At 43.5% G+C, this 13,939-nt stretch overlaps 2 protein-coding genes across 7 annotated transcripts in view; one reads left to right on the top strand and one right to left on the bottom strand.

Annotated features, from left to right (window-relative positions):
• Positions 1–11,118, top strand: part of cert1 (ceramide transporter 1) — a 34,975-nt gene extending 23,857 nt beyond the window's left edge. For 2 of the 5 annotated variants that reach the window (XM_042320660.1, XM_042320664.1), the window contains 15 exons: positions 669–776; positions 1,597–1,735; positions 1,939–2,025; positions 3,661–3,818; positions 6,737–6,829; positions 7,128–7,214; positions 7,465–7,551; positions 8,131–8,208; positions 8,935–9,030; positions 9,283–9,415; positions 9,516–9,586; positions 9,680–9,808; positions 9,953–10,082; positions 10,362–10,498; positions 10,810–11,118. In XM_042320660.1, coding sequence (XP_042176594.1) covers positions 669–776; positions 1,597–1,735; positions 1,939–2,025; positions 3,661–3,818; positions 6,737–6,829; positions 7,128–7,214; positions 7,465–7,551; positions 8,131–8,208; positions 8,935–9,030; positions 9,283–9,415; positions 9,516–9,586; positions 9,680–9,808; positions 9,953–10,082; positions 10,362–10,489 — 1,524 coding nt within the window. In that variant the 3' untranslated portion in view covers positions 10,490–10,498; positions 10,810–11,118. The remainder of the gene's footprint in view (positions 1–668; positions 777–1,596; positions 1,736–1,938; positions 2,026–3,660; positions 3,819–6,736; positions 6,830–7,127; positions 7,215–7,464; positions 7,552–8,130; positions 8,209–8,934; positions 9,031–9,282; positions 9,416–9,515; positions 9,587–9,679; positions 9,809–9,952; positions 10,083–10,361; positions 10,499–10,809) is intronic. The other 3 variants (XM_042320661.1, XM_042320662.1, XM_042320663.1) reach the window with 3 other exon arrangements.
• A 930-nt stretch (positions 11,119–12,048) lies between these two features.
• pip5k1bb (phosphatidylinositol-4-phosphate 5-kinase, type I, beta b) overlaps positions 12,049–13,939 on the bottom strand; it is an 86,518-nt gene continuing 84,627 nt past the window's right edge. For both annotated transcript variants that reach the window (XM_024417739.2, XM_024417738.2), the window contains one exon: positions 12,049–13,284. In XM_024417739.2, the coding sequence (XP_024273507.1) occupies positions 13,282–13,284 (3 nt within the window). In that variant the 3' untranslated portion in view covers positions 12,049–13,281. The remainder of the gene's footprint in view (positions 13,285–13,939) is intronic.

Here is a 13,939-nt window from a genome sequence, read left to right as displayed (position 1 = left end):
CTAGTTTTTAAAACAGCTGTTTTATTTATTAATAAAACATTCATACAAATAGCCCATAGGACACGTCGTTTGTAAGTTATATTATGCAATTATTATATTTTGACTTTGTTTTATTACTGTGTAGGTGAGTTGTTGTTCTTGGCTAAATGTTTTTATTTTATTTTTTATGATTTATTATTTATAGCAGGAATGAAGACATAACAGGAAATGTTTTGCTTTTCAATAAAATCAGTCATCTTGGTATAAGAACATCATTCTAACTTTACAGGCCAATTTCTATTCTGTTTCAAATGAATTCCAATAATCTAAATGTGATTTTGAGCACCGTAGGTGGACACCCTAATGCGTTACGCACCCAATGCATATGGATGTCTGGTCAATTTCTGAAATGTCCGGTAAATGAAAATCTTGCCGGTCATGTTGTCCTGCGCCAAATCTTCCTGACGGAAACCCTGCTCCAAACCTATTGGGTCACATGGGTTAGGCATAGTCAGTATTCCTGTCCCCCCTTCTTTCATATAGGCCTATTTCTCTCTGTACACATCCTGTTTCTCTGGGTTTGATTTACTCCACTCTGTGTCTATTTCTTTGGCTTGGGGGTATGTTGTTTCTCTTTACTATGCAGACTGATCTGAGGTGTTATCCTATCCCTCCCTCCCTTTCTCCAGGTGGAGTCGGGGTATGGTTCAGAGTCCAGTCTGAGGCGTCATGGTTCCATGCTGTCTCTCACGTCCGCTGCCAGTGGCTTCTCCGCCACCTCCACCTCCTCCTTCAAGGTAAACTACCACCACAACACTGTTTGAAATTACAGCCCCTGGAAAGGTCTAGGCCAGTGTTTCTTAATCCTGGTCAACTGATCAAATCATTCTGATCCAGATACCACAATATCAAGATCACAGAATAGGTTTTTTTCCCCCCAGTGCTTTGAATACACCTACACTTTACAATCTACTGGACAGGTTGTGGTTGAACTTCTACACTGTCATAGGGAAACAGAGATGAGTAAACTACATGAATAAAGCTATCTTAATTACAAATAATAGAGCCTGCATATCACTTATAAGTAAGTGGATGCATTTATTTGACATTTCTCAATATAACAACTGATCACATGCCTATACTGCCGTCAATTGAACATAATGAACCTTTTGGTTTTTAAATTGTAAGAGTTTTTTTTTAAACCTCACCTAGTTACATTTGACATTTCTTGGTTGTAGAGCCTTTCACCTTTCTGAATCCACCCTTCCAGTGGGATCGAGAACATCCAGATTTTTAGCATCAAAACTATTCTAATCACTACCCTTGAGAATTGAAAAACTCAAACAACATTTGATCCTGATTTAAAGGTCTAATTGGATTACTGAATCCCTATCCGAAGGATCCGAATCTCCTTTTTCAGTTTGGAAACCCAGTTCTAACATTTAATCCTATACAATTGCCGAAATCCGATTTTAGACCATTTTTGAAGAACTGGGACCAGGATTAGAAAACCCTGACGTCGTCAGCCCTCCCATTCATTCCCAATGCATGATTGTTGAATTATTTTCACATGTAACGGTGAACCCCTGTGTTTGTTTGTGTGTGGTGTTGGACCAGAAGGGCCACAGCCTGCGGGAGAAGCTGGCGGAGATGGAGACGTTCAGAGACATCCTGTGCAGACAGGTGGACACACTGCAGAAGTACTTTGACGGCTGCGCAGACGGCGTCTCCAAGGACGAGTTCCAGAGAGACAAAGGTACAAATGGATTTGACAAGAAACGTCTGCTGAATGATCATTTTAAAGTTCCATTTGGACTCTTGTACTTAAACTGGCCATTACAACTGCCTCTGTCACAGAGATGCATTTGCTCTGTATTTCTATGGTGTAAATACCACTCCTGCCTAGTGGTTCCCCAGGAGGTAGATCAGTGATGGACTCTTCTTGTTTGTCGTTTCCAGTAGTGGAGGAGGATGAAGATGACTTTCCCACAAGCACGCGTCCCAATGGTGACTGCCTTCACAACAACAACGGCAGCAAAGAGAAGCGTGAGTAACAGTGTAGGTTTAAGCAATAAGGTCCATGGGGGGGGTGGTACAGTGCATTTGGAAAGTATTCGGGCACCTTCACTTTTTCCACATTTTGTTACGTTACAGCCTTATTCTAAAATTGATACATTTTTCCCTTATCAATCTACACACAATACTGCATAATGCCATCACAATACCCCATAATGACCAAGTGGAAAAACACATATTTTTGCACATTTTATTAAAAATAAAAAACGGATACTTTATTTACACACATTGGAGCTCAGGTGCATCCTGTTTCCATTGATCATCCTTGATATGTTTCTACAACTTGAATGGAGTCCAACTGTGGTAAATTCAATTGATTGGACATGATTTGGAAAGGCACACAACTGTCTGTATAAGGTCCCACCTTTTATGGTCGAGTGACCAGACGGAGCTACTCCTCAGTAAAAGGCACATGACAGCCCGCATGGAGTTTGCCAAAAGGCACCTAAAGGACTCTGACCATGAGAAACAATATTCTCTGTTCTGATGAAACCAAGATTGGCCTGAATGCCAAGTGTCACGTCTGGAGGAAACCTGGCATCATCGTTACGGTGAAGCATGGTGGTGGCAGCACCATGCTGTGGGGATGTATTTCAGAGGCAGGGACTGGGAGACTCGTCAGGATAGAGGGAAAGATGAACAGAGCAAAGTACAGAGAGATCAGAACCTCAAACAGTGGCAAAGGTTCACCTTCCAACAGGACAACGCCCTAAGCACATAGCCAAGACAACACAGGAGTGGCTTCAGGACAAGTCTCTGAATGTCCTTGAGTGGCTCAGCCTGAGCCCGGACTTGAACCTGGTCGAACATCTCTGGAGAGACCTGAAAATAGTTGTGCAGCGACACTCCCCATCCAGCCTGATAAAGCTTGAGAGGATCTGCAGAGAAGAATGGGAGAAACTCCCCATGTGCCAAGCTTGTAGCGTCATAGCCAAGAAGACTTGAGGATGTAATCACTGCCAAAGGTGCTTCAAGAAAGTACTGAGTAAAGGGTCTGAATACTTATGTAAATGTGATATTTCTAGAAAACTTGTTTTTGCTTTGTCATTGTGTAGATTGATGAGAAAAGACGACAATTTAATCAATTTTAGAATAAGGCTGTAAAGTAACAAAAAGTGAAGGGGTCTGAATACTTTCAAATGCACTATATATGGCCAATATACCACGGCTAAGGGGGGTTCTTTCGCACGACGCAACACGGAGTGCCTGGATATAGCCCTTAGCCGTGGTATATTGGCCATATACCACCAACTCTGAGGTGCCTTACTGCTATTATAAACTGGTTACCAATGTAAACAAGTAGTTTTGCGTCATACCCAGGGTATGTTGCCTGATATACCACAGCTTTCAGCCAATCAGGACCCAAACTACCTGGTGTATATAATCACACTTATAGTAACTACTACTGGAGTTGCTACTACTCATAGCAGTTCCTTTGAGGAAGGCTCTTCACCCCTAAATAGCTCTAGGGGTGCTGCACTGTGGATGACCGTGTTCTCGTCCCAAATGTGTGTTTGTGTAGAATTTGCGTGTTGTGCATCAAAATATTTATCAGGTATTTTTTTTTTCTTCCATCTAACAGTCTCTCGCTCTTTTTGTTCTCAGTGTTTCTCCCTGCCAGTCCTAAGGGCATGAATGGGATCGATTTTAAGGGCGAGGCCATCACGTTTAAGGCCACTACAGCTGGGATCCTGTCTACCCTGTCCCACTGCATCGAGCTCATGGTGAAGAGGGAGGACAGCTGGCAGAAGAGGCTGGACAAGGTATGTCACAGCCTACTGCTTCCACAGCCAATCACATGTCTTCTTTAGCCAAGGTCACTGGAAGAATTCAACCCCTCACCTCCCATGGAAACTCTTCCCCAGTCAGGTTGTTGTTGCAGAAGAGTATGCGTTGTCAATCAACCTGGCGGGTAAAATAGAAGTGGACTGGTGTGTTTATGGTTTTAGCCAGTGAGCAGACCGTACACCACTCATGCCAAGGTTCATGTAACTGGATGGGATTGGTGCATCCCGTCAATGCCCCACCCAGCCGAGATAGGCCACACTGTTGTGCAATAATAGGCAAGTAGATCATTTGTAAAGAACAACTTTTCAGGGGAGATCATGGTGGATTTACATTCTATTAGGCTCTCATGTGATCTGTTGAATGACCGAAACATGGCCAGGTTGACATTCTTTCTGAAAGCACTTTGTAGTGAAGGCACTTGTTAAACACCTTTCAAGACACTCCTGCTTCTGAAGGTCGCATTTAGTTTTTGGTTCACATTTCACTTTTTAAAATGTTATTATCAAGATGTATTCAAACAGCAATGGGTGTGTAACGATGGGTATGCAGACCAGGTATTCAAAAAGTCTTGGTTGAATCTTTGCGATGCACAATTCGGTCATCATGCCCTGTTTGAATGAACATTTCTTAAGGTTTTCTCAGTTAAATGTTGCCTGCAAAGTGAATGGTATCATGGTGATTTGTATCAATCACGGGGCATTTGTTTAGTAAACTCTGCCATCACATGTAGCCTACACTATACATTGTACAGTACAAAACACTAGTAGCCAAACATAATGGTATCTTCTTAGGCGCTCAATTTAAAGGGCTTAAAATTCAAATGTTATATTATTTTAACTATACCCCCCCCAAAAAAAAATGATGTTCCCAGACCTCTAAATTGGTCTCCTGAGGTGGTTTAAGGATTGTTGTGGACTTAACATCACATTTGTTGTTGAAAAACAAAAAGTAATTTGAGAGTGAAAACATCTGAGAACTCACAGGGAAAATTAAACTGGGAAAACTGAATTGGCCGAAACATGAAAGTGATTTTATAGGGCCCTGTAGTGACTAGTGACTGTTCAGAATCTCCAACAAGTAACAGCCTTTATGAGATGGCGCAACAGTTTCATTTCTTCCCTCCAGACAATCAATGTAAATAATATAATAATAATAAAACGTAATTATTTGTGTATGGATGGTAGGTCATTATAGACTTTAGGCTACTTGTTCAGCCCACAAATTAAAGATAACGTATTCTTGTCATTTGGGCCGGTAGCTTTCAATTGGAATTGGTCCAATGTGCCACTGGCAAATTTACCTGAATGTCGAGCACTGCGAGGGCATGTTAACTTGAAATATGGCTAGTCATTACTAGCCTGGTTCTGTACGGAATGCAGGTACGTTATGAGACTCAGGTCATTATCGGTGCGCTGCGACTCAGGTCATTATCGGCGCGCTGCGACCAAATCATGTGCTGGTACCATTTAACTGAGATCGTTTGTAGCACCAACGCCACCAGTGGAAAACGTTAGTCTTGAGCCCCGGCTGCATTTCTGTAAAGTAAGGTTTTAATGGGGATATGAATGGATTAAGAATTTAGATTGGAGTTTGTAGATACTGCAGTCTGTTGGTATCCGCCCCCTACTATGCATCAGGCGCATGACAAAGCTCCACATCCTCACCCTGCTCAGCTGTCGAAAAACCAGTTCTTCCATCTTATTCCCAAGGCAAGTTGCCCAACCCCCAAAAAAGGTAGGAACAGGCTGCAGTTGGCTGATGCTACCGGATTGACACTAGCGTGGCCGGGTGTGTGTCTTGAGCGTAACCCATGTGGATCAGAGAGAGAGCGTCACAGGACGGGACACACACCAACACACAGACTGGACTTCGTAGTAGGATGACTGCTCGGACGTCTTGGTACAGTCTGTCTTCCTGGAAGCCCTCGTTACGCTTGGGGGCCGACTTCCTGAAATACGACGGCCGGAGATGGATCCCACTACAGACATGCAGCTTCTTCTTTACAGTAGGTGTGGGCCTAGGTCTCTGCTATGGTTACTACACTCCACAGTGGATTTCGAATACACTCAAAATGGAACCTAGAACCAGAACTAACTACTCTACTTCAGTTTTCTCCTTCCCTCCACTATTCTAGTCAATATTTGGAGTTGTATTTGGATGCATTTGCAATTGTTACAAAGTGGTAGTGTATGACACTGGGGTTTATTCACTAGTTTGACAGATCTGTTCGTTTTGAGGTGGAGATCTTCATTCCGAAGGTACACGTTCTTTCTATCCTTAGTCAGTACAGTATGTAATGGACCTGGGGTAGAGATGAATCAGTACTGTCGTGGTCCATCTCGTAACACTTTGCGCTCCTCTCTCTCGCTCTCCACACTCCTTGTGACAGGTTCTCAGGCCGGTCGGCCAGGTTTAGTACACATAGATGGGGCACAGTGAGCTCGTCTCAGGGGTTGCCAGACAAAGGCGAGACTCTCTTGTCTTGAGTCAGTTTTATTTGCCTGTAGTGGAGCTTGAGACTGGAGGTTAAACCAGTTTGAGCAGAAATAAACTCCCAGGCGTTGGCTGGCTGGTATGTAGGCCTGGATCACAGTGTGCTGATGTACAGAGGGAACACACACACACACCAACGGGGTCAGGATTGAGAACTCTTTTGTGAACTAGACTGTTTTAAGATCAGTGTAAGATTATCTCCAGCAACTCTTATTTTCTGTTCATCCTCTGAAAGTACAGGGTTGTTGGCATTGACAACTGTGGTTGATTATGGGCTTTTTAACCAGCTTGATAACTACCTTTTTATGTTTCATTTTAAACTAGCGTGAGATCCTACCATAAACTCATGCTCTACAAGAACAGTGTTCCTTCCAGTTGACGTGTGTGTGTGTGTGTGTAGGAGCTGGAGAAGAGGAGGAGGGTGGAGGATGCCTACAAGTCGGCCTTGAGTGAACTGAAGAAGAAATCTCACTATGGAGGCCCCGACTACGAGGTAATAATTCCAAACCTTTCAAACTGCCGACACTCTTGACACTTCCACCTGTAGTGATGTATACTGGAACCACATGAGTGATCTTAGTCATGTTTTACCACTGGCTCATTCAGTATAGATACTAGACTAAAAAATGGACATATTGCGGCTCATGGTTTTGACATTGTATTAGTCATAGTGGGTATTTCTCCGTCAGATTGCGGGGCATTGATCCCTGTTGCATGAGATTGATTTGGCTACTAGATGCTACATCCTGACCTGGAAGCAGTACGTCTTTCTGACTGTGGTGTTTCTACAGGAGGGTCCTAACAGCCTCATCAATGAGGAGGAGTTCTTTGATGCGGTGGAAGCTGCCCTGGACAGACAAGACAAGATAGAGGAACAGGTAGGTTACACTTCTACATTCTGTGTAGATCTGAGCAGCCTCTAGAGGGAAAAGCAATATGGTGGGTTGTCCACCTTTCCTACTGCAGAGAAATCCTTTCCTTTCAGATCTAGCATGTAGATGTTGGACCTAGAGGTGTGAGCGAATCTTTTTTTTTTTAAGTAAATTTTATTTCAAATTGGACAACCTGAGAGTATTCTGAGAGTAATGTGGTGTTGATGTCTGGTTGTGTGTTCCTCCTCCATGTCAGTCAGAGAAGGTGAGGATACCCAGACTGACCCCCGTCCCCCCTGGAGACGCATACTCCGTCATCGGAACACACCGCTTTGCCAAACAGGTACTCGCGCACACACAGACCAACTGAATATGACAGTGTGTCACCAGTGCATTTAGCACAGTCAAGTCTGTTCAGTTGATATGGTTTGTCTCTGACATTCTTCCCTCTCACTATGAAGCTGTTTCACTGTAACAGGCCTGCCAGTACATGGCTATTGTTGTCTTCTCCTCTGTAGGCCACATAGAGAGACATCTGAGATCGTGTGTGTTGGTTTGATACGTTTTCCAATATGGGTATTCTTACTGGGCCTTTCTCTGGTGGTGTTTGTGTGGGATTTCCTCTACTCTCCAGACAGGTTGTTTTACACTGGGTTTCTATTGACCTCTTGTATTGATTTAGTCTTGTTTTGGGTAACCCTCTCATGTAGTGAAGGGTGGTAAACCCTCTCTGCTCGTCTTTCACGTGTGGCGGCATCCTGGGTCTCATTCCCTGGATGTTTTTTCTCTCCTCTTTCTCCCCCTCACCTCTTTATTTCTCTCCTCTTTCTTTCTCCCCTTTTCCCCTCTCTCCTTTCCTCTGTTCTCTCTCTCTCCCATCACACTTTCTCTCCACTCCTCCCCCTCTTCCTCTGCTGCGTAGCCCCATAGCTACTCTTCCTCCCTGTCCTCCGTTGAATTAGTCAGTGCCTCAGATGATGTTCACAGATTCAGCGCACAGGTACTGTATGTGTTGAGCACCGCTAGCGTGTCACCAGCCCCCTGGGGATGCACACTGCCCTCTGCTGACTGAGACTGGCTGCATGGGAATGACTAGGAGCTCTAATACACACTGTACTGTCTACATAGCTTCAACACTGACTGATGACCTGTTCTTCAACTCGTTGTCTCGTTCCATCTTTCTGATGCACTTCAGTGTGTTTCCCCCCCCACCCCCGAGATCTGTCTTCACACTGTCCAGGGCTGTCCTTGACGAATCCATGTTCATTCCTTTTGCAAAATGATTAGAAGACATCTGTTATCAGTGTAGGCAAGCTGAGCTACAGGGCAGCTTAGATTCATGAAAACGTTGAGAAAGGGCCTTGTCATCGACTCGACATAACACAATGATATTGATTGAATTGTGTCTGGCATGAGAGGGAGTGTAGAGCTATGGCCACGCCCCCTGACCACCATCTGAGCTCAGCGGATGCAATGCACGACTGGATTCCTGTAGTTACCCCTTCCTCGCTCCCTCTTCCTCCCTCACTCGCTCCCTCATTCACTGCATGATCAGGCATGGACCCCAGCAATGTGAGCATCAAGTGTGCTGTCTGTATGTCCTGTACCTTGTTTTCTCCCTCCCGGTGATACTGTCTCTCTAATAGTGGCATGTAGTTCAGGCAGAGACTGCTACACCGCAGTGACTGCAGGCCCGCTACATCTGACGTCTGACTGTCTGTCTCAGGTGGAGGACGTGGTTCAGAATCACATGACCTACTCCCTGCAGGACATGGGTGGCGACGCCAACTGGCAGCTGGTGGTGGAGGAGGGCGAGATGAAGGTGAGGCTGCCCCCTGCATGCCTAGTATAGAAGACTACCTACAGACTACCTACCCGCTCACTCATACCGTGAACAGTGATGTGTGTGTATGGGTCCAATATGGCTACTGTCGGTGTGTATGGGTCCAACATGGCTACTGTCGGTGTGTATGGGTCCAACATGGCTACTGTCGGTGTGTATGGGTCCAACATGGCTACTGTCGGTGTGTATGGGTCCAACATGGCTACTGTCGGTGACTGTGTGCTATCTCAGGTGTACAGGAGAGAGGTGGAGGAGAACGGCATTGTTCTGGACCCTCTGAAAGCCACCCATGCAGTGAAGGGTGTGACCGGACACGAGTTGTGCCACTACTTCTGGGACACGGACGTACGCAATGACTGGGAGAGTGAGTCTGCCTCTTTCATCATCAGATTAGCATCTTTTTGTTTTCTTAATTTGCACACAACGTGTTGTTTTTGTCCCGTCTTGCTCTATTTCTCTTCCAGCCACCATTGAAAACTTTAACGTGGTGGAGACGCTCTCAGACAATGCTGTTATAGTCTACCAGACACACAAGGTAATATACCTCTGGTTCTTCAGGTTCACTGTAGTCGGTCGGGTTGTCTTTGGACAGGTCACCTTTGACTGACAGCCAATGGTTGTGTTTCAGAGAGTATGGCCTGCCTCTCAGAGGGATGTCCTCTACCTATCAGCTATCAGGAAAATCCTGGCGACCAATGAGAATGACCCAGACACGTGGCTGGTCTGCAACTTCTCTGTAGATCACGACAACGCCCAGGTGAGTTCCACAGACACACCCAGGGATTGTTGTCATACATGTTCTTAACATCTGATGCTAGGGATCGATGTCGCATTGGAAGGGGTAAAGAAGTGTCTTCCGCTCTCCTCTTACCTTTTCATCAACTCCCTTTTCGTTGTGTAGCCCACCAACCGGTGTATCCGTGCCAAAATCAACGTGGCCATGATCTGCCAGACCCTGGTGAGTCCTCCAGAGGGCAACAAAGAGATCAGCAGGGACAACGTCCTCTGTAAGATCACGTATGTGGCCAACGGTGAGTACAGCAGCTCAATACCTTTTTCATGTCCCCACATGGTTGTCCTTATACGCCTGGTCAAGTTGACTTTATCCACCGATATAAAAATCTTCTTCCATTATGTTCCTTATTTGACATAATGGAACCCAGCTAAGCTGCTCTGGTATATAGAGCTTTTATGGCAGAGCTTTGTGTGGATGGAGAATGAGAGTTAAATGTTGAATATAGTGATTCTATCACTCCATGCAGGCTTACTGTTTGTAGCTATGTATTGACCGAGAGGTTGATTTTCCCTAGTGAACCCTGGAGGCTGGGCCCCTGCCTCAGTCCTTAGAGCCGTGGCCAAGAGGGAATACCCCAAGTTCCTCAAACGCTTCACCGGCTACGTCCAGGAGAAGACCAGCGGAAAACCTATCCTCTTCTAAATATCACCGGTAATACCCAACTCATCCCCCCTCGTATCCTCACAGCCACAAGCCTTCTATATAGACCATAGACATTGAATTACTCTTTACCACACATGTAAAATGAATAAATCAGTTGAGGTTGTCTTTCATTGTGTGCCATATTTAAAGGGAAAATCAACTAAAAAATTATTTTTAGTATTTATTTTCTCATTAGTCCACTGTTGCATGTCACGTTTAAGATGCGAAGTGTCACCACCATGAATCATTCAAATAAAATAGTTTGAGTGGATTTTCCCTAATTTTTTTTTTGGTAACTTTCTTTCTCCTTGTCTTCTCAGGTGTTGGAAGGCGAAACACCTTTTTGTCCTGAAGCGATATGGCTACATTTCCCATCATTCAATGGGCTCCCACAGACTACATTACCCATTCATCTGTCAACTGGAATTTCTTTACAAATGTTCCGATCGTATCAGACTGATTTAGGGCTTTAATCCATCAGTAGTTGCTAGCTACCTGAGCCACACAAACATTGTTAAACTGTCCATGGATGTGTTTGTATATAAATTCAAGAATTTCTGAAACGACAGAACCAATCTTTTTGTAAATTGTTTTGTAAATAATTTCCAATTATATTATTTTGGACTATACTTTAATCACTGATTATCACGCTGTTAATTTCACTACAAAGAAGGAAACTGAGTAGAGAGCAGTGTTGAGGCAAAGTGTGGCTAACCTTCTCCTCTCCCTCTAGTGACGACCTGTGGTCTGATGGGGGGAGGGAGTCCAAAGCTTTGTACACTCTTTTTGTAGATCATTATAGCTGTAAAGGAGCACTATGGATGTGATGTATTATACAGAGGCTGTGAATTGACTTAAGGCAACCTGGAAGAACAAGTCTCTATTGTCATAGGTTCTTTGATTTGACAGTATGGATGGAACAGATTGAAGTAATCTGTTGAATGTGACCCAGCAACACTATCAAGTGTTGGTTGCCCCCTCCCTCACTATGTTTTGTCCAAGTAACATACAGCTTATATGGCTGATATACGTTGTGCCACAGCATTGGGTGTTCAGATGGACCTCTTCAAAGGCTTTTGGGACAGGGGAGATGAGGTTGTTGGGATGGCCGTTTATACATGACATTTCACATCCCGACAAATCTATCTACTACGACCAGATGTGCTTTTAGATTGAGACACTAAACATTTCACAGCTCAAGATTGTGATTTTGATTGCACAAAGTCTGTAAAGCTGAGGGCAGAATCCTCCAGTCAGCTTCTCATAATCCATGGGGAAACAGCGTTGTCAGGAGCGACATCAGCTGAAGAATACATTTGTCTTGAATGTTCTATATAAAGAATGGGCACACTTTGTATATTTCTAAGTCCTCTTAATTAAGTGTTATTTGCACTAAATAATGCAATTGGACAATGTTCGATAAATTAAAATCGCTACACTACAGAAATGAGCTGACTTGCATTTGTACTTTACACTAGCACATGAGCAGGGGTTTGGTGTGGATGTGTCCCTCATTACCTCTTGCGTTCTACATGAATGAATAGGAAATGTGAGACAAGTGTCAAGCATTTTTATTTATTTTAGGAGTGTCTTTACATTCAATGATTAAAATATTTCTCTTCAGCAAACCGTATATTTGAGATTTATGTAATAAATTATGGTCTCAAAACTGACGCGTGATCATGGAATTCAGAGAGACAGTTTGATATGGTCTTCAGGGTGAGGTCATGTACCAGCTTCTCAGTCTAAAATGGAGGCCAACTGCTGCTTAGCAATAAAGGACATGCTTGTTCAGTATCAAAGAAAATCCTCAGCCATGACACCCCTTCCCCATAAAACTAGTCTCTGTGCATCAAAAACAATCTACCGTAGTCCTTCATTGTCTGTGCATCTACCCACGTACTTAGCAATGACATACATAGGTGTAAAAATGTGCATATTCCACCGATCCAAAACTGTGTTTAGGTTTGGTGATCACTTAAACCCAACATTCAAGAAAAATAGTTCTTACATACAGTATTCAAAACTAACATCCAAAGTGCCATTTTGTCAGGAACGAGTGCATATCACCCTCCATGGAGCTGGAGATCCAGAAACACTGACCTTATCTCAGGTCAACAGCAGGCCTTCAAACTGCTCCTTTACTTCATTCCAATCAGACAGGACTTCATAGCAAGATGGCTGGCTACCTTCAACATAGCAGCCAATGAGTCTTTAGAGTTTGGCCTTGGCGGTTTCAGAATGTATCAGTTCCATTTACAGCATAATGAGTCCAGGCTCCTCCATATTGGCCTTGTTTTCCATGACACCATCACACTTTTGCAACGGCCAAGATGCTGTTGTCACTGTAAACGTTCATCCAACCAGCTACTACAAAGCAAGTGCTATAACTTTAGAGTCACTTCTGGTCCGTAGGAAAATTAAAACATTCAAAGAAATGTTTTTCTATACTTTTTCTAAATATATGAATTTATAGGCCATGGAAAAAGGAATATTCTACAAAAAGAAAATAAGGGACTTCTCTGACATGCTCTAAGAAGCAGTTGGGTCTGAAATTGATCACATTAATTATGTAATTTCAATGGATGTCAATCACTGATTTCATTGGTGTCTTGTTTCAGTCCATCAGCCTATCAGATGTGAGCATCTCAGTCCTTTGTTTTGGTGACAGAGTGGATCTAGCAGCGTTGGGGGTGGAGTCAAAGGAGCCCTGTCCAATGGAGTGTAGCGATTGTCAGATGATTGACAAAAGTAAAATGGTAGAGGAAATGGCTGTCTGTAAGCTTCCCCTTTCACTGAAACACAAGAGAGAAAGTGCAGTGTGAGTAAATACTACAAATACAGCTCATTATATCCCCTTGACATATCTGTTCCTAAGGCAGGGGTGGGCATCTTCAGTCCTGGAGGGACAAATCGAATTTGATTTGTCACATGCGCCGAATACAACAGGTGTTCACTTACGAGCCCTTTCCCACTAATGCAGAGATGGTAAGAGAAATGTTCTAAATTAAAAAATAAATAGTAACACAAAAATAACGAGGCTGAATACAAGGAAAACCTATGGGTATTTGATTTAGGAACAGATCAGTCAAGTCAATGTGCACGGGTACGAGTTAGTTGAGGTAATATGTATGTAGGTAGGGGTAAAAGTGACTTGGCAATCAGGATAAGGTGCCTTCAGAAAGTAATCACACCCCTTGACTTTATCCACATTTTGTTGTTACAGCCTGATATGTATTAAATAGAAATGTTGTGTTACTGACCTACACACAATACCCCATAATGTCAAAGTGGAATTATGTTTACAAATGTATTAAACAGCTGATATGTCTTGAGTCAATAAGTATTCAACCCCTATGTCAAAACGTTCTTAACAAGTTACATAATAATTGCATGGAGTCTGTCTAAAATAATACTGTTTAACAATTATTTATAAATGACTACCCCATC

Source organism: Oncorhynchus tshawytscha, linkage group LG04 (genome assembly GCF_018296145.1).
Source record: "Oncorhynchus tshawytscha isolate Ot180627B linkage group LG04, Otsh_v2.0, whole genome shotgun sequence".
In the NCBI taxonomy this organism is placed as follows: domain Eukaryota; kingdom Metazoa; phylum Chordata; class Actinopteri; order Salmoniformes; family Salmonidae; genus Oncorhynchus; species Oncorhynchus tshawytscha.
The sequence above is the reverse complement of the archived record's forward strand: the minus strand, read 5'-3'. Positions and strand labels throughout refer to the sequence as shown.